Here is a 23,156-nt window from a genome sequence, read left to right on the forward strand (position 1 = left end):
TTACTTGTGGAATTTTAACATACCAATCTTACTATTATTGTTAACTAAATAACATTTGTTGTTAAACCTGTGTACTCCCCCTCACCACTCCCCACCCACCCTCCATCTGTTATCATTCCCTGAAACTGCTTAGCAAATACCAAATATTTTTGTACTTATCAGTCAGCTTTTATAGCACTCTGCCCCCATGGAAAAAAGAGCTAAATGTATATCCGTTGGGCAATAGCAGAGACATGCAGCACCCTGGCAATTGCCTATTTTTAATCTACATTCCTCTCCTTTCTGTTTGAGATGAATAGGTACAGCATTTCTCACACCGCCCAGTGCACAGCATTGTACAATTTCTCCCTTTTGAGGGAAAGCCCTCGGCAGGTGCTTCCCTCTGCAGTCTTCCTTACCTAGACACTTCGACTTTGTGGTGATGAGAATGTCCACTTTTAACAGCGGGTCATTTTGCTCTCAGGTCAGTGACAGTCTGCTCTTTGATACATCGGACGACGAGGAGCTGAGAGAACAGTTGGACATGCATTCGATCATCGTGTCCTGTGTTAGTGACGAGCCCCTCCTCACTGCGGATCAGGTATAAAGGAGAACGTCATCGGCGGAAGGAAAGGGAACCTCGAGCTGAGAAGCAATTTCTTACTGTGGCAATAAGTGGTGGGATGTTGGAATTTACTTGTTTTTCCTACATTTTTTTGCTCTAGAAGCATAACATGAATTCCACTAAGGAAAGAAGAAAATATATGCAATCTGAAGCAGATGGGATTATGTTAGTTTGGAAGATTTTCCAGTGTAGGCAGTTTTCCAATATAGGTATTGTTCATGCAGTACAGCGAGTTACTCAGGAAGGGTTATTGCTTAAATTGAAATCAGAAAAAAATGTATTTTCTTCTTCCCTTAGATTTAGCCAGACATGGGCAAACTATAATATATCTGTGTAGAAATTATCTAGTTTCTATAAAACCCTGGGTATAAATGACTAGTATTTATTACTAGTACATACTGTGTATTCCAGAAAGATGTGAGCTTTATTCCTGTGGAATGTGCTAACAATGTCAGCCCTATGTTCATTTAAAACCTGTTGAATCAGCTTTTCCATTTTCTGAATTCTCTTCCCACTTCTGTTGTATTGTTAAAATGTGATGCAAGAACTTCTTCCTGAAACAACATGTCCCAAGGCTACTTGGGCTGTGAATGCTGTCAAACTATATTTTTAGGCTGGAAATGAGGTTAGTAAAGAGTTGTATTATTTGGCAAGGTTGGGAGGAGTACATTATAAAGTGTGTATAAAAGGAGTACATTAAAAAATGTGATTTTGATGTTCCTTAGTTATATTTGTGGCTGGATTATTCAAGGCCTGCAGAGAGTGCGGTACTTTAAAAAGCAAGATAATAGACTCGAAGTCTGTGGGAGCTACAGCATGATAGCCCAGGGAAAGACATGAGCCTGAGAATTCATTGTCTCCTCACTAATCTGCCTGAGTACCGTAAGCTATCCCTGCTTTTAAGATTTAGGGAAAGATTCTGTAGCCTCCTTCAGTGCTTCATTGTACTCTTATAATGCTTATTTTAGAAAATCTTCTTACTAATTAACATAATCCCCACCTGCTTCAGATTTACATTGTTTTTCCTCAGAACAAGTGTTACATGTTAAGCTTGCTGATTCATATTGTATTTTTTCTAATAGCTTTTTTAAAAAAACTCTTAGATCTGTTTTTTCTAAGTATTGAGTAATTTTTCAGGTTTTCCTTAAATTCTTGCTGATTTCTATATCTTTAACTTTATCTGGAACAGGACAAGATACTGTTGTAAGAGTTGAGCAACATTGCATATGGCAGTAGATATGTTTCTGAAATTTTCCTACTTTTGTGCAGCTTTTTTTTTCTCTTTGAGCTTCTACATTTTAAGTAATTTTTTAATATCCCTTTATCTTTCATTGAATTAATATATGAATATCTTTTTCTGCTGTTAAAGGAAAATTTTGCCTCTGTAGAGGTAATTTCTTGCTTTATAAAGTTTTTTATACTGTTGTGTTTTCTAAATTTTATGTCAAAACTTGATTAAATGGCTTTCGATTAAGCATTTGCATGTGGTAGATGGTATATTTTCTGTCATTTGCTTTCCATCTCTATGATCTGGTTTGGGCGTGTCTGAAGTAAACTATACATGTTTTTGCAGCACCATTTCTCAGACACTGCGAGATCTGATAGGGCCTACTGAATCATGATGGACATATTAAATCATATTGTTTAATTTTGTGTTTAGTGTATTGTAATTTTTTTTGGATAAACCGTGTTCACTCTTACGATCAAAATTTTGATTATTCAGAACACCCACTCTTGCACACTGTTGGTTAATAGAGAATTTAGGGCACTTCTGCTCTGGTTGCCTCAGGTGAGCACCATGTTATAGATGGATTATTTTCTTGTGTATATTTGGTTAACACTGGTATGTATATTTTGGAAGGTTATTGAAGAAATTGAAGAAATGATGCAGGAATCACCAGACCCTGAAGATGATGAAACACCCACACAGTCAGATCGGCTTTCAATGCTTTCTCAGGAAATTCAAACTCTTAAGAGGTCTAGTACAAGCAGTTATGAAGAGAGTAAGAAACCCCACTTAAGTCAGTGCTCTTTGTGCTTTTTGTGTACCCCAGCCATGCAGTGTGACCTTCTCCAGGCAACCTGGATTGTCACAGGCTGTGTACAGGCCTTTCCCTGGCTTTCTAGTAATACTCAGTGTATGTTTTAATCCTTGCTGAGGGAATGTGTCATCATCACCTTTGAATCCTGTGTTAGTCAGCTCGGGCTACTGTAACAAAGTACCACAGGTTGGCTGGGTGGGTTAAACAACAGAAGTTTATTTTCTCACAGGTCTGGAGGCTGAGGTTCAAGATCAAGGTGCAGGCAGAGTTAGTTCGTTTCTCCTGGGACCTCTCTCTTTGGCTGGTAGACGGCCACCGTCTCTCTGTCCTTTGTGGACTTTCCCCCATGTGTGTCTGTGTCCTGGTCTTCTCATCGTGTAAGGAGACCAGTCACATTAGATTAGGGTCCACCCTAACAACCTCACTTTAACTTAATTATCTCTTTCAAGGACCCTGTCCCCAAATACGGTCACATTCTGAGGTCCTGGGGGTTAGGGCTTCAGTGGTGTCCTCTCTCTCACATGAGGGGGAATGCTGAGAAAAAACTGAAATGGGGTTTCAGGCACTATTTGACCCTTTCGTTTTCCCAGTCTTAAGGAAAATTCACATGCAGAGGCATATGTGACTAAGTATGTATTCAGTCCATTCTTCAAATCGACTTCTTGCCTCACCAGAAGTCCGCCAGCACCCTGCTAAATTGCTTGTGATTTCTTGTCCGCAGGTAGTTTCTGACTCACTTTCTGCTTTTGTGTTTGTTCTTTTCCTTGTATAAGTCTTTCAGTCTTGACTCAGGTACAAATCATGGGAAAATTGATTTAGAAAAGTAAATTTTGTTATACGTTTATTCTCGGCCATACTGAGAAGGGACTTTGTGCACCTACCTCTACTCAGACCTGCCCACCAGCAGTTTGAAGATTCTGAGAAGGTCACAAATAATTTAAATGCTTAGAATATGATTTTTGCTCTTTGTCACAAAACACTCCATTGTGCCCCCTTGAAACATTTTTTGTCTTAGTATCTGTCATGCTTTTGCTTTTGGTCGTAGGAGTAAAAAGGCTCTCGGTGTCTGAATTAAACGAACTGCTGGAAGAAATCGAGACTGCCATTAAGGACTATTCCGAGGAGCTGGTGCAGCAACTGGCCCTGCGAGATGAACTGGAGTTTGAAAAGGAAGTGAAAAACAGCTTTATCTCTGTCCTCATCGAAGTGCAGAACAAGCAGAAAGAGCACAAAGAGACTGCCAAAAAGAAGAAAAAACTCAAGAACGGCAGCTCTCAGAATGGGAAGAACGAGAGAAGCCACATGCCCGGCACAGTAAGTGATGTGTCTCAGGTGGCCCCGCCCGCGGGAAGCCCGTGCAACCCCTGCGCTGCGGACGGCAGCCAGCGAGGTCCGCTTTGTCCTGGGAGTGCCCGAGGGATTCTGTTCCGGAATTCCAGGCTCAGGTCCCCCAGAAACGGGTTTGTGACGGTGCTCCGGACAGTCCGGATAGTTCAGTATGGCAGGACGGAGGGAAGTAAGTGGAAGGAAGACAGGAAGGAAGGTGGAAGATGTCTTAAAAGAAGATTTAGCCGGAGACCATTTTAGTAGATCTAAGTGTTAGTACTGATTGTGTTTGGCTGGTGAGTTTAAGAATGGTAGCATTTTCTCATCTTTGATCAGGAAAGAGAAGGCAGTTCTGGGTTGCTGGGCTGCCAATGAGCAGTTACTACAAATGAAAAGAATCTTATCCTTTAGCCCATTTATTGTACTGTATTTTGCCTATGAGTAAATGATGCTTTCTTAGTGTAATGTCCATTTGTACATAGATAGAGAGGACATAGCTTATGAACCGACTTTGAAAGAGTTCCCAGACATGTGGTACTACATATTTTAAGAAATGACAGTATTGAGTGAGTAGGTATTTATTTAGCCACTTCCTGTGATGGCCCTGAAAAATAAACAAAAGCAGAAACCTAGAACATTTATTTGAATGTACAGTTCTCGAAAGTTTGCTTTCAAATATCAGGGACGATATACTGTGTCTCATGTTCTTAAAAATTATGCCTTTCAAATTGCCAATTATACAAGTAGGATTGAATAAAATGCTTAGTTAAGAAGTCATAGCATGGTTGGCAATTTCTGCCTATCTGCTTTTAGGGATTACATGTAAATCCTCCATTTATTGGTGTTAACAGTTGGCTGGGGGAAATAAATTTATCCCTAGAGGGGTTTAAAGGCTTCTTTTTGTAACTCCCATATAAAAGGGTTAGAGTGGATTCACTGTGTAATTGTACATGGCATTTATATTGAGAAATGGATTTGGCAAGGCAACATTTAGGACTTACTCGAACCTTTGTTAATCTTGAAGTAGATTCATAGTAACAGTAAATTTTTTCACAATATTCGGACTTTAACATTGCTTCTTGAATACTGTTCTACTATTTTGTGTCAAAACCTTTACTCAGGCTAGTGATGGCATTGGTAAACTTGTGGTATTAGCTCCTTTTTTCTTAAGCCTAAAATGCTAGAGAAAGACCATCCCATCTGTGACTACAAGGAGTCTGAAACTTATGATTCTGAAGATAGTGGCAGGTGTCACAGAAGAACCCTATGTGGAAATGGCCAGTTGGATAAGCAGATTCCAGAAGATATTAACTTTCCCAGACATTTTTTATAACATGCAGTTTTGGCAAAGCCTCATCACCAGGACTTCACCACCGTCAGTGACACTAATTTCTAAAAATTGGTGACCTTCTTATGGATACCATGAGTTTACCTGTTTCCAAATAACATTAGTCACTTTTTTCTTTCTACTATAGATATTTTTATTCACAGACCTTGGACCTTAAGCATGTAATAACTTCCTTCCATTCTTCCTTAGGCATGTTTTATTGAAACAAAGTATCAATTTGTATTTGGTACAGCACTTTATCCATTATTGCTAGTTTGTTCTCATGGTCCAGAGATACTGTAATGGAATCACATGGTGGCAATAGAGCAGAGTTAAACCTTCAGGTGTTAATTTTGGACACGTATTTTATTTTTAATGTTTTCTATAGTGAAAAAAAATTGGCTTAAGGATACTATTTAGAACATTAGAAAATTTCTTTAGGGCATGAAAATACTATTAAATATGAAAATATTGGGTATCTTATAAAAGTGAAATGTTATCTTGATTTGTATAAATTTTAAAAATCTGCTACATGTTGGATAATATAAGACAATTATTCATTTATTCAAATATTTGCAGTATCTTCTTTGTGCCAGGCACTGTTGAGGATAAAGTGGCAAATAAAACAGACAAGGCCTATGGCCCCTTGGAGCTTATATTCTCATGAGGGACAGAGGAAATAAAGAAAAAAATGAAAAGACTGTAATTTCAGGTGGTAAGAAATGCCACCAAGAAAACAAGGCTGGGTAAGGTGGGTGGTGGTGATGCTTTTGGGGGAGCTCTTTTTAGTAGGTGTTCCCTGTGTCTCTGCTCCTCCTGATTGGCAAGGAGGCTACCCTGGCCCTTTCCAGTTGTCTGTCTGGAGGGCAGGTTGGAGGCATAGATTCTCTCTTTGGGAAATGAGACTCATCTCTTCTTTGTCTTGTTTTTGGCATCTGGAGAGCCTAGGGGTAGGGGCTTGAGACTGGTATGGTTGAAGGGCACTATTAACCGTATGGCGACCTATGTGTGTTTCTTGGAACTGACTGCTGTTTTGGGTCTTGGAGCTTCTAGAAGGTAACTTCCCTTTTTTGGAGTGGCCCTCCATTCCTGATTCCCTTGTCCACTTGGGAGTTTTTTCTTTTTTAACTTATTCTTCAAAATCATCATCAAGCATTGTCCTCCTTTCTTAGAACTTCCTCGGTGACTCTTCCTCCAATGGAGAATTGACTGTGCTCCCCTTTTGGGGTCAGTATTATTCCTTTTAGCTATTTCTCTTAGTACTGCCATACCATCTTGCAATGTTTTGTCTTCCTATCTGTATTTATTATGGCTCTGTAAGGGTAGGAAGTGGAACTTTATTATTCTGAGTAAATGCTAGTTATTATAGATGTCCAGCAGCTAGACATTTCTCCCTGAAGATCTTGTAGGAATTGAAAATTTATCCTATCAATCCAAAGTTACCATTTTTCTAAAGTTGAATTTATTGTGTATTTTCCTTTGGTTAGTGAAACTACAGTCTACTCATTCACCAAAACAAGTGGAATTTCTAAGTCAAGGAATATGCAATTTTAAAGGCTTTTAAACAACCATCCTTTTATATTGTGCTACAGAAACGTAATCCAGTAACTGCATAAGTGAGCTGGCCATTTCCCCATACCTTCAACCAACAATGGATGTCACTAGCCTTTTAATATATACTGATCTGATAGGCAAGCAATGGTTTGATCTATTGACTGTATTCTCTTTAAGTGGCCTATTATGTCAGTTTGAGATGTTTATCATATTTATGTATATATGAGGATGCACATACTTCTGATGTCATATTACCTTACTCTATTTTAGTCATTGGCTTAAGTGTGTCTTTGGAAAGAATGCAGCCTTCCCAAAGGCTTATTCACATTGTTTCTCTAGTACCTCACCTAATTTTTTGTGTTGCACATCACTTAATACATGTTTGTTGAATTGAAACTTCACTATAAAGGAGGTGGAATCCCAGAGGATTTGAATTTGTTGTATTTGAATCATTGTTCTGTTGGGGTTTTTTTTTTGCCAGTCTTCTGTTTATATTGCATAGACTACAGGTCATTGAATTTCAGTGATAGTTCACATGAGTACAAGAACTAGTTGAAGTATACCAGATATGGTTTAGTACTGAAGTGGTTGTTACCTAGAATTTGTAAATTCTGAATTACCTGAATTCGTAAAGACATTATACTGATTACCTATTTAACATCATATCTTATAAAGCTTATATAGATGGAAATGGACTTACTTCCTCCTTTGGAATCCACTAACATTTTAAAATTAAAAGTCACATGTAAGGTTGCTTATTCAGTCTAGGGTTGAGAAGATAGGAATCTGTTGTATTTTTTCTGTGTGCCATAATCACATTGAACTTTCAAGAGAGAGTTCTAGTGTGTTATACCCACCACAAGCAAAGATGTGTAAATGCTTCAGTTTAAGAGTTGTTCTGAAAACTTTTGGGATATTAGTGATTGGTGACTGTTGTGAAGAGAACCACATTAACTTATTGTTTTTAGGGCTTAGGGAGGTAACTGCTTAAAGGTGGGGGAGAACTAGGGCTTGGGTGATACTCTTGCTTGTCTATATTTTTCTTTCACAGGTGCATCGCTCCATCTGTCCTTATGACTCTTAGCTTTTATTATGACTAATAGTCAAGCTATATTGCTTCTCTGTTATATGCAAAAAATGCTGCAGTAGTTTTTATTTAATCTTTACCAAAGCTGTCTTTAAGGTAAGAGAAATTTATTTTGACTTAAGACAGCTACTATTAGATTATTTTGAAGTAATTCTGCTTTATACTAGCTCAAAGCCTAGAAGGCAATATTCTGATATAACTACTTGAATTTGGGCTTTTGTTTAAAATAACATGGACCTGGCTTTTTTTTTTGAAATTTAAAGTTTTCACATTTGTCAAGATGATTTGGACAAGGGTTTGGCAAGGTAAACTACTGACCAAGGCCCAAATCAACCTTCTGCTCATTTATAAATAAAGTTTTATTTTAACACAGCCACATCCATTCATTTACCTATGATCCATGACTGTGTTAGTGTTCCAAGAACAGAGTTGAATAGTTGCAACAGAGACTGTGTGCTCATAATCTAAAATATTTACTATCTGTCCCTTTATAGAAAAAGTGTGCCAACCCCCCGATTTAGACTAAAATTTAATAAAATTATAAGTTAGAAGAAAAAAAGATGTGAACTTGATTTAAGTGAGTTTGTCTAGATAAAAAGACTACTATGTTGTGCCAAAAACGTATTATAAAATGCACCTTACTCTGTCCGAGGAGAGTGTGCTGAGTCGTTACCTTCCTCAGTGCTCTCCCGGCAGCTGGAGTTGTGCCCACAGATGGTGATGCCTTGGCCAGTCCAGCTCCATGCCACTTGCCACAGGCACCCCGCCGAGTAACAGGCCTCTGTGCTCAGATTCCCAGTAGCTAAGTGAAGAGAGCCAGCAGGTAGACCAGGTGGAGACAGACAAAAGGGATACAAATGTTGGCAGTCCTCTGGGCATGCTATATTCTTTTTTTTTTTATTTTGGTATCATTAATCTACAATTACAGAAAGAACATTATGTTTACTATGTTCCCCCCTTCACCAAGTCCCACCCACATACCCCTTCACAATCACTGTCCATCTGTGTAGTAAGATGCTGTAAAATCACTACTTGTCTTCTCTGTGTTGCACAGCCCTCCCCATGCCCCCAACGCACTATACATGCTAATCGTAAGGGCATGCTGTATTCTTACATAGGGTAAAAGGTAGTTTAAGGAAGGTAGAGGAGAAGTGGAAAAGGGGCTGATTTTCCCCTTACTTTTGGAAATAGTGGTACCTGAGAGGATAAAGTCTGCCCTGAAAACCCACTTGAATGTAAATATTTCAGTAATAATTTGTTGGTGACATTTGGTAGTTATTTCTCTGCATTTTTCTTAACTGCAAAGAGCACTCCTAAAAATTAGTGTTAGGGCCATAAAATGGGAGGTCATTGTAGAGTAGAGAGAAACTTAGATGTGTAATGTTTATTGTTTTAATAATTCACACTTATGAATTGTGAATTATTTAAAATGTGTAATGGATTTATTTTATGAATAGTAGTATTTCCTAGAAATACATATGGTACCATCAGTTTTTTGATGTTTTACCATTACCTACTGTTTAGTTTCTGCAATGGGTTTTTGGTGTTAGGCTTGTAATAGTGAGCTTTTATGACCCAGCAGTTAGTGTAGTAAAAATCAGGATTCTGTTCTTGACTCCTTTATGTCTTGGAGAGGTTGTTAGTTGTTAATGTAACACAAATTCATGTAAAAGCCATAATATCCAGGAAATTGTATCCTTAAAATATACTTAGTTCAAAGTATCCATAAGTAGCTGGCATGAATTTATAAAATTGCCAGGGTTAATTATTTCACTCTCGTTTCAGTAACTTTGAGAATGTTTGCCAATACTTAATTTAAATACCATATTAATATTAAATTACATAAAAACTTAAAAAGATTCAAAATCAGAAAATTAAGTTGGTATTATTCCATTTAAACCTTAACTCTGAAAATCTTCATATCACATCTTTCTGCTGAGTGTGAACTTAGAAAACATTAGTTTAATATTCAAGACATTTTCAGATAACTTATCAGCTTTGGTATAATCTACTAATTTACTTAGATCTGTTTTTTGAAAAAATTATTTTTTGGTAGAATTTGCATTTAAACTTATTTATAATTCACATTAAAATATTTGAAGAACTGTTAAAACAAGCAAAATCAATTTTTACATCAAATAATATCTGAATAATGAATATTTTTACTTTGTAATTTTTCACAATTATTTCAGTTCTGTTTTTCTTGTATTTTGTTTAAGAATTTTAATTTAAAAATTAAAACCGCTGTTCTACAGATTAATATTTGAAAATCATGTCATTCAAATGAAATGATGTGATTTGTAAAGAAAAATTACATTTCAATTTTACTTTCTTTTGAATTTCTTGAGTATAAAGAATATTAATAGAGTCAGAGTGTACACAGGTTAGAATAAGAGTCAGAAATAGATGAAAAGCATTTCTTGATTGCTTTTCCTAACCTTTTTTCTGACATTGAGCTTTGATATTGAGAATTTTGAGAGATTTTCTGTCTAGTTTTTTTTTTTTTTGTCAGTGGGTGTCTGATGAGGCTAAGGAAAAATTTGGTAGCAGAAATAGCCTGAATTTCCTGGCCTCTGGGTAGTTTTCCCTTTTGTCTGTTTGGATGTAAAATTGCCTGTTTGCTTTCTGTAAAATTAGTTGAGCTGGTAAATATACTGAGCTTAGAAGGAGTTGATGTGTTTGAAACTCTATAAGAGAACAAACCACACACTGTATCTGATTCTCGTTGCTTTTCAGCTTACATTGTGGTTTCTAGCTCTTTTCTTCTCATTATTCAGAAAGACCTTGAATTACCTAAAAGTGTTACTTGTTTTCTGTTGAAGCATTTTGGCTGCTTTCTGTGTCCAGTCAGACAGTAGCGTGGTTTGTCATGTTGTTGTCAGTCCTTTAAGCTAGAGACTATCAACAGGAATTTGTTATTTCTTAGTTGCCATTTTATTTCAGAAGAACTGGACTATTGTTGTTACTGTTCTGGAGAAAAGCAGAAAGTTTTGGTTACCTCTCTTTGGAGGGGATTACATCCCCAGTGTTATTCTAGCCTTTTTAAAGGAATACAACATAGACAGTCTTGGAATATTTATATTTGTTGAATGCTTTGCTAAATGTTTCCCATGGACTATGTCATCTCATCCTCACAACAGTCTTAGAAAGTAAATACTGATACTGCCATTTCATGAATGGGTAACCGGAGCCCGACCGAGGCCTCAGCTCCCAGAGCCAGTGCGTCAGTGAGCGTGGGGAGGGTCACACAGGAGTGGGCGTGAGGGACTCTGGCCCTGCTGCTTCCTCTCTGAGCTGTGCCTGTGTGTTGTCTGTGGAGATCTTGGCTCAGTGTTCTGTCTTTTAAACATTTTTTAGACTTTTTTTTTTAATCTTCTCTATCTTGTTTACACTTTGTTGTTCCAGGTTTTGTCTGAGAACAGTTCCCAGGGAAAGACTGATTTTGAGGCTTTTAGTACATACTCATACCAGGGAAGGAAATGGTCCTGAGGCAGCCGTGGGTTTTCTCAATATAAATGAAGTGGTGGAAGGCCTGTCCTGCAACCCCTTCCCTGCCCTTGCCACGGTACTTTGGCACTTTGTCAGTGGTGAAGGGAAAAATAAAGTAAGTCCTGTAATGCTTAATCATATTCCTGCTTATAAATGGGCTCGTATCAAAAATTCCATTCTGAGAAGAGCCTTTTACAGAGCTATTAACTCCTTCACGAAAATGTGGTGGAAAACAGATAGATCACAAAATAATTTCCGACTCACAGAATCCTCACGAGCTCTTCGCCATGAAATTGGACATGTGAATAATCCTTTAATTCAAATTTAGAAATGGGAGATTAAAGGGAGGCCGGGTTGAGCTTTCCGACATACTTCAGATTGTAGTTGTTGAATTAAACCCTAACAGGTCTTTATTTATAATGTCCTTCATTTCACTGAGCATTTGCCCAGCCTTGAGCCCTCCTCCTGTCAGTGCTGACACGGTCGGTTTACCTTGAGGAATATTCGGCAAAAACTGCTTCCCTTCTGCCCTTCTTCCTTCCTTTCCTTTCTCTTCCTCCTCGTTTTCTTCCCTCCCTCCCTTTCTCCCTCTCTCTCTACTTATAAAATTTAAACAGAGAAAATCTTCCCTCTGGCCCAGTTAAGTACCATAAGCACCTAATAACACCACATCTGCTCTCAAGGTTATAAATGTAGAGTTTCTAAATGAGGTGCCGCTTACTAAAAAGTAAAGTTGATCTGTCTCTGAGGTTTTATCTTTTTAAAAAATTCATTTTGCCTTCCAAAAGGGTGTATTGTGTTTTGGCATTTACGGGGCAGTCCTAGAACAGAGTCCGCGTGTGCTCTAGAGAGCTCTTCCCCTTTCTTCCTTGTCTCACTCTCATGGTCTTATTCCTTGATCTTTCCAGTTCATTGATCTTCTACTTGCTGCTCTTTTATTATCCGAGCGGGTTTATTTCTCTTAGTGACTCCATTGTTTTACAAACCATGCCCACAATGTTATCACTTCTGACTTTATTAATCTCACCTTGACTTCCTAAGTGAGGTTCTTCGGTGGACTTTTTCAGAACCCCATGGTTCACTCCTTCCACAAACCACTTTATATCTTGACATGTCATCTTTCTTCTGTTCACCCTGAGATTATTTTTGCTTTTAGCTCCTTTTAAGAAGTTGCTCTCCTGCGAGAAGTCAAGAGGCTTCATGCTACAGCTATCACAGGCTCTGAGGCTCTTGGCCTCTGGTCTTGGGAGTCTTAAAACCTTGACTTAGAAGCCATTTACAGTGCCCACCATGCCACAGGCAGTGTGTGAGTCACTGGGCTGGACAGGGTCAGACCTAGTCCTTCTCCTCAAAGTGCACTCATTTCCTCATAAGAACATGAAGCCAGTGGTGTAGCTTACCAAGGGCAGTTCCGTCATTTGAGAGCACTTACGGCCTCATGTGATCTTTTAGTCCTGTGCTGTTGTGTATGAGTCTGTGCCTGTGTGTTTTGACTTGCCTTCTTGAAAAATAATGTATCCTCTTATGCATGTATCTTGGTTAATGCATAGATACATAGAATTCATTAGTCACCTATTTCACTGGTGAGGAAACAGGCCTCGGTGGGTAGGCTTAGTGACAGCTCTCATGTCTGCCTGTGGCAGAGCTGGGGGAGAATGCAGATCTCTGCTTTCTAGTTTGATGGTTTTCTATCCAAGTTGATTATTGAAAAAATTTTTTGCTTCCAGATACTTTTGACTAAGGTGTGCTTCCTGATTTTATTCAAAAGTCTAGAAGTATGTCACCAGTATGGGTAGTGGCAGTAATTCCAGAAGAATTTTGCAAATTTAAGCCCATGGCTGTCGATCACATGCCTCCTGTGTCCTGAGATGGGTTTTTGCTTTGTGGGCATACAAAATAAGTATTTGACATTTTTGTCCTTAAAGATTTTGAGAACTGAGTTGAATTGATTAAAAATTAACCTAATAAAAACTTTTTTTTTCTTTCCCTGATAAGTTTTTTTTTCCTTTTGAGCTCGTGCTTCACCCCCACTTAAAAAAATCTTGGTTATCTTTTCTTTTACTACTATTAGACAAATTTATATTGATCTGTAGTTTTGTGCCAGGCATGGGTGTTAAGGATGCAGAGCAAATCCCAGCTGCCAGGGGCACATTGCCTGCGGGCTGGGGATCTGGGTGATGTACCACCAAGTGTACTTTATGCAGTGATTCTCAGCCGGGCCAACTTGCCCTTCTTCCCCCAGCATTAGGCAACGTCTGGAGGTTTTGTCTTTGTCGTAACTGGCTGGGGTGGGGGCCATGTTCCTGGCATTCTGCTAAGTAGAAGCCAGAGATGCTCTTGAACACCCTGCAGTACATAGGACTGTCCCCAAGCGAAGAATTATTGGACCCCAAATGTCAGCAGTGTCAAAACCGAGACACCTACATTTGGGGTGATTATGGCTGGGTTCAAAACGGTTCCCATGTTTCTAATGTTTCCTGTGCCTGGCACTGTCCCATGGTAGAGGTGTACATGTGTTAACTGCTGCCTCGGGTTTGGTTCAGAGGTCTGGGAAGGCTCATTGAATCCTGAGGATAGGAAGAAGAAAAAGGAGGGGACTGAGCAGGGGGAGTAGTGTTGGCAACCACCTCGGGGGTGACAGGGCCATCTGGGGAGCTGCAGGTGGCTCGTTATGCCTCGAAGTTGAGAGACAGTGGTAGAAGGCAAGGGAAGAAGTAACTCAAGAAGAGGATGTTGAAACAAAGTTGAGCCAGAAAAAGGACGGCCTTGTATGCCATGCTGAGGCATTTAGTCTTTATTTAAAGGCTGTAGGAAGCCAAGAGGTGGTTTTAAGTGGGTTGTTACATGTTCAGATTTGTCTCTTGGAAGGCAGACTTCATGTTTCAAGGTGAACTAATAATTGGAAGGAGGTAGCTAGAGATAAGGGGTCAATTTGGAGGCTGTTGCAGTCATTCAGAAATGAAATGAGCCAAGGAAGAGACAGTAGGGATGGGAAGATAGTTGAATTTCAGCAGTGCTAAGGAGGTTCAGTCTTTTGGTCAGGGGCTAGCGCAGCGAGGGCTTAGGGTGGTTGATGGATTTCCGACCTGGGCAAACACAGCCTCAGCACCCACGCTGCTTCCCCTAAGGGAGGTGAGCAGGGCACCTCAGCAGTGCCTGCGTCTTTGGGGGCTGCCTGCCCTTTCCGACAGCTGTCGATGTGGCCCTGTGTGCAGAGGTTAAGCCTGCCATGCCAACTCGCCCAGCACGTGGCGATGGAGAGAGAACAGGGCCGCTGCAGTAAAGCCCTCCTGCGGGAATGAGGGAGAGTGGACGTGCTCAGTGGCTGCTGTTCCACATCTGCCCGAGAGGAGGAACTGTGCCCCGGGCACTGGCTGCAGCGTGAGCTCCTTGGTTGGCCACTGAGGCTTTCGTTTTGCTTTTGTTCCTTGAGAGGATCTCTTTTGTCCATTGTCTTTTGTAGCTCCTGTGGGAAGGCATATGATTCATGTTTCAGCTCAGATGTCCCCTCTTCAGAGAGCTTTTCTCTGACTTTCTGGTATAAAGTAGGCATCCAGTTTTTAATTGCACTGCTCTCGCTATCCGCAGGGCACACATGATCTGCTAATGTCTGGTTCATTCACTGGTTTTACTTTTTCTGCCCCTCTTATGTTGGAATGTCAGGTCATGAGGGTGAAAGGCCTTGGCTGATATGTTCCCTTTGAATCTGTAGCATCTGCAGTAATATCTGGCTCCAGATACTTTTGGAAAGAATGGGTAATTGGATGAGAAAGGTCTAGAATGCCAAAGGAGGAACAGGTTTTTCAAAATTATTTACCATTTGATTTTTGGTGGGAGAGAAGATGAATTCTGTTTTGGATATGATGAGTTTTAGGACTATTTAAGGTCAGATGTCCAGTAGTCCATTAAACAGACAAGTCCTGAAGCTCAGGAGGGAAAGTACAACGAAGATTGCTGACAGTTGCTGAGTCCTTTCTGTGTGTCAGGTTCTGTTCTCAGCACTTTACTCATCTTAGTAAAATGGGACTTACGGAGAGAGAGTGGATTTATGGAGAGAGATGTTGAAATTGTTGAGTGGGAGTGTCCAGAGAGTGTACATGAGGAAAAGAAATAGGAACAAAAGCCTAGCGGACGCTGGGATCTACGAGATGAACATAGGGGCACCATTCAGAGGAAACAACCAGAAAGGTAGGGCAGCACGCTGGGGGAGTGTGGCGTCTAGGAATCCAGGGAGGAGCTTCGAGGAGGAGAGCTTGCTGGATGTCTCAGAGGGATCTGAAAAGCGTCCGTGGACATCAGCATCAATGAAGTGCATCTGGGAAAAGCTGTTTTAGGAAACTTTGGGGAAAGGAAAGAGGTTGAGGGTCTGAGGCCACACTTTGAGAACCACTGGGCTAAACCATATATTTCTTGAGGGCAGAAACTATTGTCTTGGTTTCTTTTCTTCTATTCCTTGGGGCCTGGTAAAATATTCTGTGGGTTGATTCCTCAAATGGCTTACTGATTCAGTTTTCCCCTATAAAATTCCAGGGAAAGGAATGTCTGGTGAATCAGAACCGGGCTTCCTCTTCAGGCTGCTTTTCCCCTTCATAACTCATGCTGTAAGAATCCATTCAGCCCTTTGACTCAGCAGCCGTAGAGGTGCCGCTGGACTCTTTCCCCCTGTCTGATGCCATTGTAGACTGGTTACAAATTAAGATAAGTTGTTTAGGAGGAAACTACTCCCTTTTCAGTTCGGTGAGATCTAGGAAGTCTTAGAGGTTGCTGGGAGGAAGAAGCCAGGATTGTTTCCTAGAAACAGAATGGAGAAGTCTTTGCAGAAGTTTGAGGGGGCCTTGCTGGCACGTGGGATCCACTCTGCTCTCCAGGAAGCATATGTGCTGTCCCAGCTTGCATTTTCTGCACCAAGGCAACGACAGGTGGCCCAAGCAGAGAGTGGGAAGCAATAACTAGCTCTCCAAGTAACAGCATTTTCATTTGCCAAATGTTATGTTAATGCTCTCTAAACTTGTGGGAAATAGGCAAACTTAGGCTGAAAATATGCATACTGTTAGTATGGAGTTTTCAGACTTTTGTTAAATTGTAGGTAAACAATATCAAAAGATATTTTACAAATTATGTGGTAAATTTTGCATAAAACAAATATGTGTGCAACTTTCAATATTTACACTGTAGCAAATTTATTTATCAGCTACGTCAGGAAAATTCTTCATGAATATGGTAGCATAAAAGCAGTCGCTTTTGCATTTGACTTGTAAGGAAATGGAAGCGAAAACATTTTAAAAACAGCATGATTTTGTCTGCTTTACCTGAATGAGTAGTGGCATTTTCTAACTGCTTGTCTTTTGGGCACATAAGTCATCGTGATACATTCTTACTAATAGTCTTTGAACTTCTTTCTCTGTCCTTTTCTTCCGGCCGTCTATTGCTGCCTTTAGCGCTTCAGCGTGGAAGGGATCTCAAATGTCATTCAGAATGGCCTCCGCCACACCTTTGGAAATTCAGGTGGAGAGAAACAGGTGCTCCGTTATCCTTATTTTCCTCATTCCCTGCTTTTTCATTCTCTGTGTAAGTGAAGGTCCTGAGCTGGCAGTTTTACTAATTTACTAAGACCATTGCTTAAAAGAGAGAAGTGAAAGTGCATTCTATTTATCATCTTGATAATGCATAAAATTTCCCTTCAGGAAAAAGCATTTTTGTAATGGGACAATGAACTGAATGTATTCTTAATACCTGTTTTAGAGCCTCCATTTTTCACTCTTAACCTTTGAACAAATAGATATTAATGTATTGACATAATGAATTGCATGTTTAGAATGTATAATTGTGAAAATAACTAAATTAGAATATGCTATCTAATTTTAAAAGCCTAAGGTCTCCTTTTGGGGGAAAGAAAACAAGATGTTGGTATCTTTTAGACCAGAGTTCTAGTGAAAAATGTCTGTACAGTATATCTTACCTACTTTTAAATGAAATACATGTGTTTTTAAGGTGTATCATATAGCCAGGCAACTCAGTTGTCTGCCAAGTGAGATATGAAACATTATTTATAAAAAATCATACATGGATAGAAATATAATGTCAGTGGGTAGCAATTTGCTTTTGATTGACATTTTTGTATAGCAGTTTAAGGCCTATCGTGAACACGAGTAGCACATCTACATGAATGAGTGCGCTTAAAATTACATTCCACAATTTGAAATTTTCACTTTAGAAAGAAAGCTCTTCAGTGAAGATTGAAAGACTGCAGAATGTAGTGTTTGGCAGTTTATCAAAAGGCATTTGAACCTAGGATTTTTACTGAATACAGTTATGTATTATTCAGGAAAGGAAATAATCAACATTAAATAATTCTTCACACTGCCCTTTGAGCTCATAAAGGGCTCCATGAAAGAGTGGCTGAAGTCTGGGTTTTATTCTGGTGTCTCTCAGCTCTCTGCAACTAAGATGGTAAATTAACTTCCAAACTGACGCAGCACCTGAGAATGGGGCAGAAAGGCCTGAAAGTGTGCCAGGGCTCCAAGTGCCAGACACCTGCGCTATTAATGGAGCCCTGGGAGGGCATGCTTCCAGCTTTTTGTGTGTTCTTTATATCGAAATATATCCAGTTATACAGCTGGACATCACCTTGGAGATGTCCACACCACAAAGATGGCTAAAGTTTCTTAAAGACTGAACAATTCACTTTTCCTGCTTTTCTGGACCTAGGGAACTAGTTATTGTTAAGCAGTTTTTTTCTTGCTTTCTTGGTTATGAGTGAGATATTTTCAGAGGATTAGGAATAGAGCTGAGATTTAGGGCAAGGACTAAATAATGGGTGGGTCTGAAGAGATTCCAAGTAAAAACCTGTAGATCTCTAGATGAACACAAGCAGACTACACTGAACTATATATTTTTTTGCTGGAGTGGTAAGAATGAAAGAATCTGGACAATAATTTTTAGATTATGCTTTCATAGGACACAGTTACAGGACATACCTCTGATACTTGTGAGCCTTTATGGGAGTGAACTAGGCAGTCTGTCTCAATTTCAGACATGAGTTTCCATTATTCATTGCCATTCTCTCCTTTCACTTTTCTCTTTTCCTTTAATACTTGTAACTACTTACACAATAATTTAAAATAATAATACACCTCTAAAATGATTTGGGTAAGTCTGTCCTTGTTAGCTTCTGGAAGAAGCTGGTATATGTTTAAAGTTGTCAAGTTATCCATGTGACCATTTTGTTCACCCAGAAAAACCTGGTCTGAAACAGATGATTTGGCTGTTGGGAATTTTGCTAGGCAGAATTTACAACATTTTAGTTTAAACTGCTATTTAAAAAATATATTGAAAAATATCTAAGGAGAATGTTAGATAAGACTTCACTTTGAAAATGGACAAATTGAACAAGTCACCCCCAGATGTACTTCTGTGAATTTTCAATAACTGGAAGGCAAAAAAAGTAGATATTTATGTTGACATTGGGCTTGTATGAAGCAGATAGAGGTGGGCAAAAAAATGAGCTCCCGCTGAGATAGTAAGATACCTGTGTTCATTACTAAAGTAGCTCATGTTTCATGTTATAAAATAGAGCCTTTAGTAACTGTATCCAATTTTTGCAGATAAGGTAATTCATATTTAAGTGACTCTTTTTTTTAATTTGGCAGTACTTGACAACAGTCATTCCCTATGAGAAAAAAAATGGACCACCCTCTGTCGAAGATCTTCAGATATTAACAAAAAGTGAGCAGACAAAATTAAACTCTTATTTACTTCTGCTGATTCTAAATTCTGATTTTAGTTGGCTGACCTTGTTGCTCTTGTTTTTGTTTGTGTTGTCAATTTTGGATAATAAATGGTGGGTGTCATCTTTTATTCTTTTGAAATTGAAGCCATAAATGGCTTTGACATCAAACACAACACTAAATCTAGGGTTGATTTATATTTCTTTTGCTTTTCTTACCTTTTAAAATATTTACAAACAATTTTTTGGGGAAAAAATATTTAACCTGATTCTCCATCACCTCTTGTATGTTCAAGAGTACATCTGTTTACCAGTAAATAAGGGGCTTCATGAATCTTATATCAATGTGACTACCAGTGACTCAATAGGAGAGATTTAGGAGATGCCAAAACACTCGGCTTATTTAGGAATATAACCCAAGGTAGTAGTTATAGGTGGAACATAAATTGATAATAATATTTTAAGAATGTTCATTCATTCAGCAAATATTTAATGAAGGCCTACTCTGTGCCAGGCCATGTTCTGGGCACTTGGGGTACTTAAGTGAACAAAGCAGACAAAAATACTCCTCCTTCGAGGGGTGTGCTTAAAATTTGTTAGACTTAAATGCACATCATATTGAATGTGTCTTGTGATAGCCGTAAATGAGCCCTGACTTCTGGTTCTCTCCCTGCCATTTATAGGGATGTTCTTAGAAGTCACTGAACCTCTCTTGGTCAGTGAAAAGTGAGGATAAAAAATACTCTATTTAGTAGATAATGTCTCTGTGATTTGGAGTCAGCCAATCACTCAGGCTCGTTTGCTTTAGGGGATTGAATTTGCTGATCTTTTAGGTACTTTCTAAATGTAAATATTTGTGATAACTGCTAAGTAAAGAGGGAGCCAAGTGAGAGCATCCCACGAGTGGATATTAAAGATGGTATCTGTTTTGGAAATTCAGGCTATGGAGACATGGGTGGGAGGAATACGAGGAAAGAAGCAAGAGTGATTTCCAAGCTACCTGGAAGCTTTTATTTTTTCCTTGGGTGAATGATACTTTCAAAACATTTTATACTTAAATATGGATAAATCAAGTGATGCCATCCAATCTAAAATAAATAAGAGATGAACTGGGTGGCTAGCCCTCTAGTTTTTTAGAGCGAACTCATGAAGTTACAAGCATCCAAGATGACACAGGGGATAGTTAATTACAGGGCGTGGGGTCTTAATTCCCAGGCCACCGTACTTTTTAATAATGCTGACTTTTGGTATGTGATTTTACATAGAACAGAAAACAAATCTAAAACCTGATTGGAAGCAGAAATACTGAACGTAGTAGTCCTCTGAGAAGGGAACATAGATATTGCCTGGAACCTAAGAATACTGAGAGGCCTCAGCTTCTCAGATCAAGCACAAACAAATATGTGGCCAAACCAAAGTCATCATAATTCCAACATGAAAATGTCCTTAGGCCAGTTCTTAGATGATGCCTTCATAGACTGACACAATTTGGAATCTTTGGGTGAGTGAATATCTAAGTTAATATTGTTATGAGGGTAGGGTTGTTGTGAAGACAGTAGATGGAAGGATGACCTTCACTTTAAGGAAAAGAAAGGTAGTTATCTCCTGAAATCTTTGGGGAAACCTGAGCCGCTGCCGCTGCCACCTGTAGACATTAGCCACAGGGGAAGCCCTTTGGAGACAATCACATCTTTATGGATACATAGCCTCCCTTGTAAAAGCCGTTGGAGGTGCAGTAATAATAGTCATAAGAATAATTAGGGTAGTATTACTTGTGTTAATAATTACAGCTAATGATTATATAGCTCATGTATTTTACATATATATATTGTGCCAGGCACTATTCTAAATCCCTTACATCTGAATTAGTTACTTAGTATTTACAACAAGCCTTGTGATGGTTCTAATTATTCTCCTTTTACAGATGACGAACTTGGTGCATTGAGTGGTTAAATAGCCTGCTCAAAGCCCCACAGCTGTGAAGTGGTGGAACTAGGGTTTAAACCCAGGGAGGTGACTTGACAGTTACACTATGTTGTCTTGTCACATGTCTGGGGAAAACTAGTGAGGCATTTTCCCCAGGATGCTCTGGGAAAGGCTTGAGTTGGCAGTCACTGTTGAAGTGCAGTATTTGTTTGGAGGGTTATCTGGACCCGAGTGGTCTAGATTTCTTTTTTAACCACTCTAATAGTAGCTGATTTTTCTATATTGTCTTTGCCTAGAGATAAAATTGTCAAAGATTCCCTTCAGGCTGAGGCTAACTCGTCCAGGTTCCTCTGTAGCACAGAGGAGAGTAGGCAGCCTGGCAGAGAGCTGATTCATGGAAGTCTGTTCTTCATTGTGCTCTTCTCATCACAAGTTTCCAAGAAGGCTGACAGATATGCTCCTTGGAGAGTCTCTTTATTTATCCAAGTGTTTCTCAAGCTTGGGCGAGCTGCAGCTCTGAGGTTCTGTTCCCCAGGGCCCATGGAAGTGTACATGACAGTGACTCACTATTTATGTTTGTTTGGCACACCCCAGCCTCTGTGTAAATAACCTGGCTCTTCTTTCCTGGTTCCACTGCTTGGAAATTTTAAATCAGGGAAATAACTCTCAGGTAACTGTCATTTTCTTTTCTGAATAAGAAACCAAAGTAACCAAAGTAAATACTTGAGCATTTGCTGCTGTCATCCTTTATTAAAGAAAATAATCAATGATGTGAAACAGGAATGAGATGAACATAAAGAACATGTCTTAACATAAAGAACATGTGTCAGTTGTAACACAGTTAATTAAAATTAAGCCTGCAATGATAGGAATTAAATGATATTTTTTTATCTGCATTTGAAATTGTTGCCCTTTCTTTCTCTCTTTTATGTTGCAGTTCTTTGTGCCATGAAAGAGGACAGTGAAAAAGTTCCAAGCTTGTTAACTGATTATATACTGAAAGGTGGGTTTTATGGTGGTATACGTTCAGGGGCTGAGGAATTCTGATTAGTTGATAAATGCATTGTAATGTTAATAGATTAACAACTAACTTCCAGATGTTCAACTTTCATTAATTTCATTTGTACTGGGTGAAGATAGATAGATACATGGTATACTTATGCTACCAACATTATAAATTATGGTCATATAAAATTTGACATTTGAGGTCCTAGGCTGGAAATAATTTCCCCAGCTAAATTATGGACATTGAGGAAGGCAGTGGAAGGAATATTACAGAGCTATTGCCATGATTATATGGGTCTTAGGTGTTGACACTGGGAAGGTTTGAGAGGGGTGGTTGACCTCTTGCTGTGTTGGGACAGTAGTAAGAGAAGGATGGATCAGTGAGGATGGCTACGGGGGGAACAGAACAGTCAGTTAACAGCCCCCACGGGGATATGGAAAGGATTGGCGTCAGGGATAAGGAGGGGAGGGGAAAAAGGAAAAGAATGGACTTTCATAAAGCCAAGGATCTACGAGATGCCAAGGTAGTAAAAAATGAGCTACGAATCTTAGGAGTGAGGTCAACGTCACATAGGATGGGAATAGTGATGAGGCAACGGAAGATGGTTTAAGAAGTGAATTGAGTTCGCTTACTTTGCTGAGGTAAGAGCAAAATTTGAATGATAAGGAACTGAAGAACTTTATAGGCAAAACTACTAATACGTGGGACATTATTTTTTGGAAGGTAGCATTTATTTAGGAGACATATTTTCAAAGCATCACAAAATGCATCCTGTTTTGTTTGATCCAGTTTTGAGAGCAGTCCTCCTCTGGTAACACTTCTCTTCTCTGGGGTGGCCCTCTTCTCCATCAGTTGTTAGTGGAAACAAAAGGGAGGTTGGGGTTTCTGAGACGTTACATGACTCCGCTGGGACTTTTCTTCAACCATAGCTTTCTCAAGAGCAAATTCGGTAGTGTACACCAGGAGCTCAAAGTGAATAAAATACCTGTGTCACCTGTAAGAGATTTGTCTTGGAACCAGTCACTATTAGGTTAACGGGTGGGGAGTGCGTAGAGAAGACTAAATTCAC

The 23,156-nt window shown here is 39.2% G+C and overlaps 1 protein-coding gene across 2 annotated transcripts in view; it reads left to right on the top strand.

Annotated features, from left to right (window-relative positions):
- FEZ2 (fasciculation and elongation protein zeta 2) overlaps window positions 1–23,156 on the top strand; it is a 49,999-nt gene that overhangs the window by 24,497 nt on the left and 2,346 nt on the right. The window contains exons 3-8 of one of the 2 annotated variants that reach the window (XM_017640776.3): window positions 464–580; window positions 2,466–2,607; window positions 3,692–3,960; window positions 16,868–16,948; window positions 19,079–19,154; window positions 22,019–22,084. In XM_017640776.3, coding sequence (XP_017496265.2) covers window positions 464–580; window positions 2,466–2,607; window positions 3,692–3,960; window positions 16,868–16,948; window positions 19,079–19,154; window positions 22,019–22,084 — 751 coding nt within the window. The remainder of the gene's footprint in view (window positions 1–463; window positions 581–2,465; window positions 2,608–3,691; window positions 3,961–16,867; window positions 16,949–19,078; window positions 19,155–22,018; window positions 22,085–23,156) is intronic. The other variant, XM_073214419.1, reaches the window with a different exon arrangement.

Source organism: Manis javanica, chromosome 1 (genome assembly GCF_040802235.1).
Source record: "Manis javanica isolate MJ-LG chromosome 1, MJ_LKY, whole genome shotgun sequence".
NCBI lineage: Eukaryota > Metazoa > Chordata > Mammalia > Pholidota > Manidae > Manis > Manis javanica.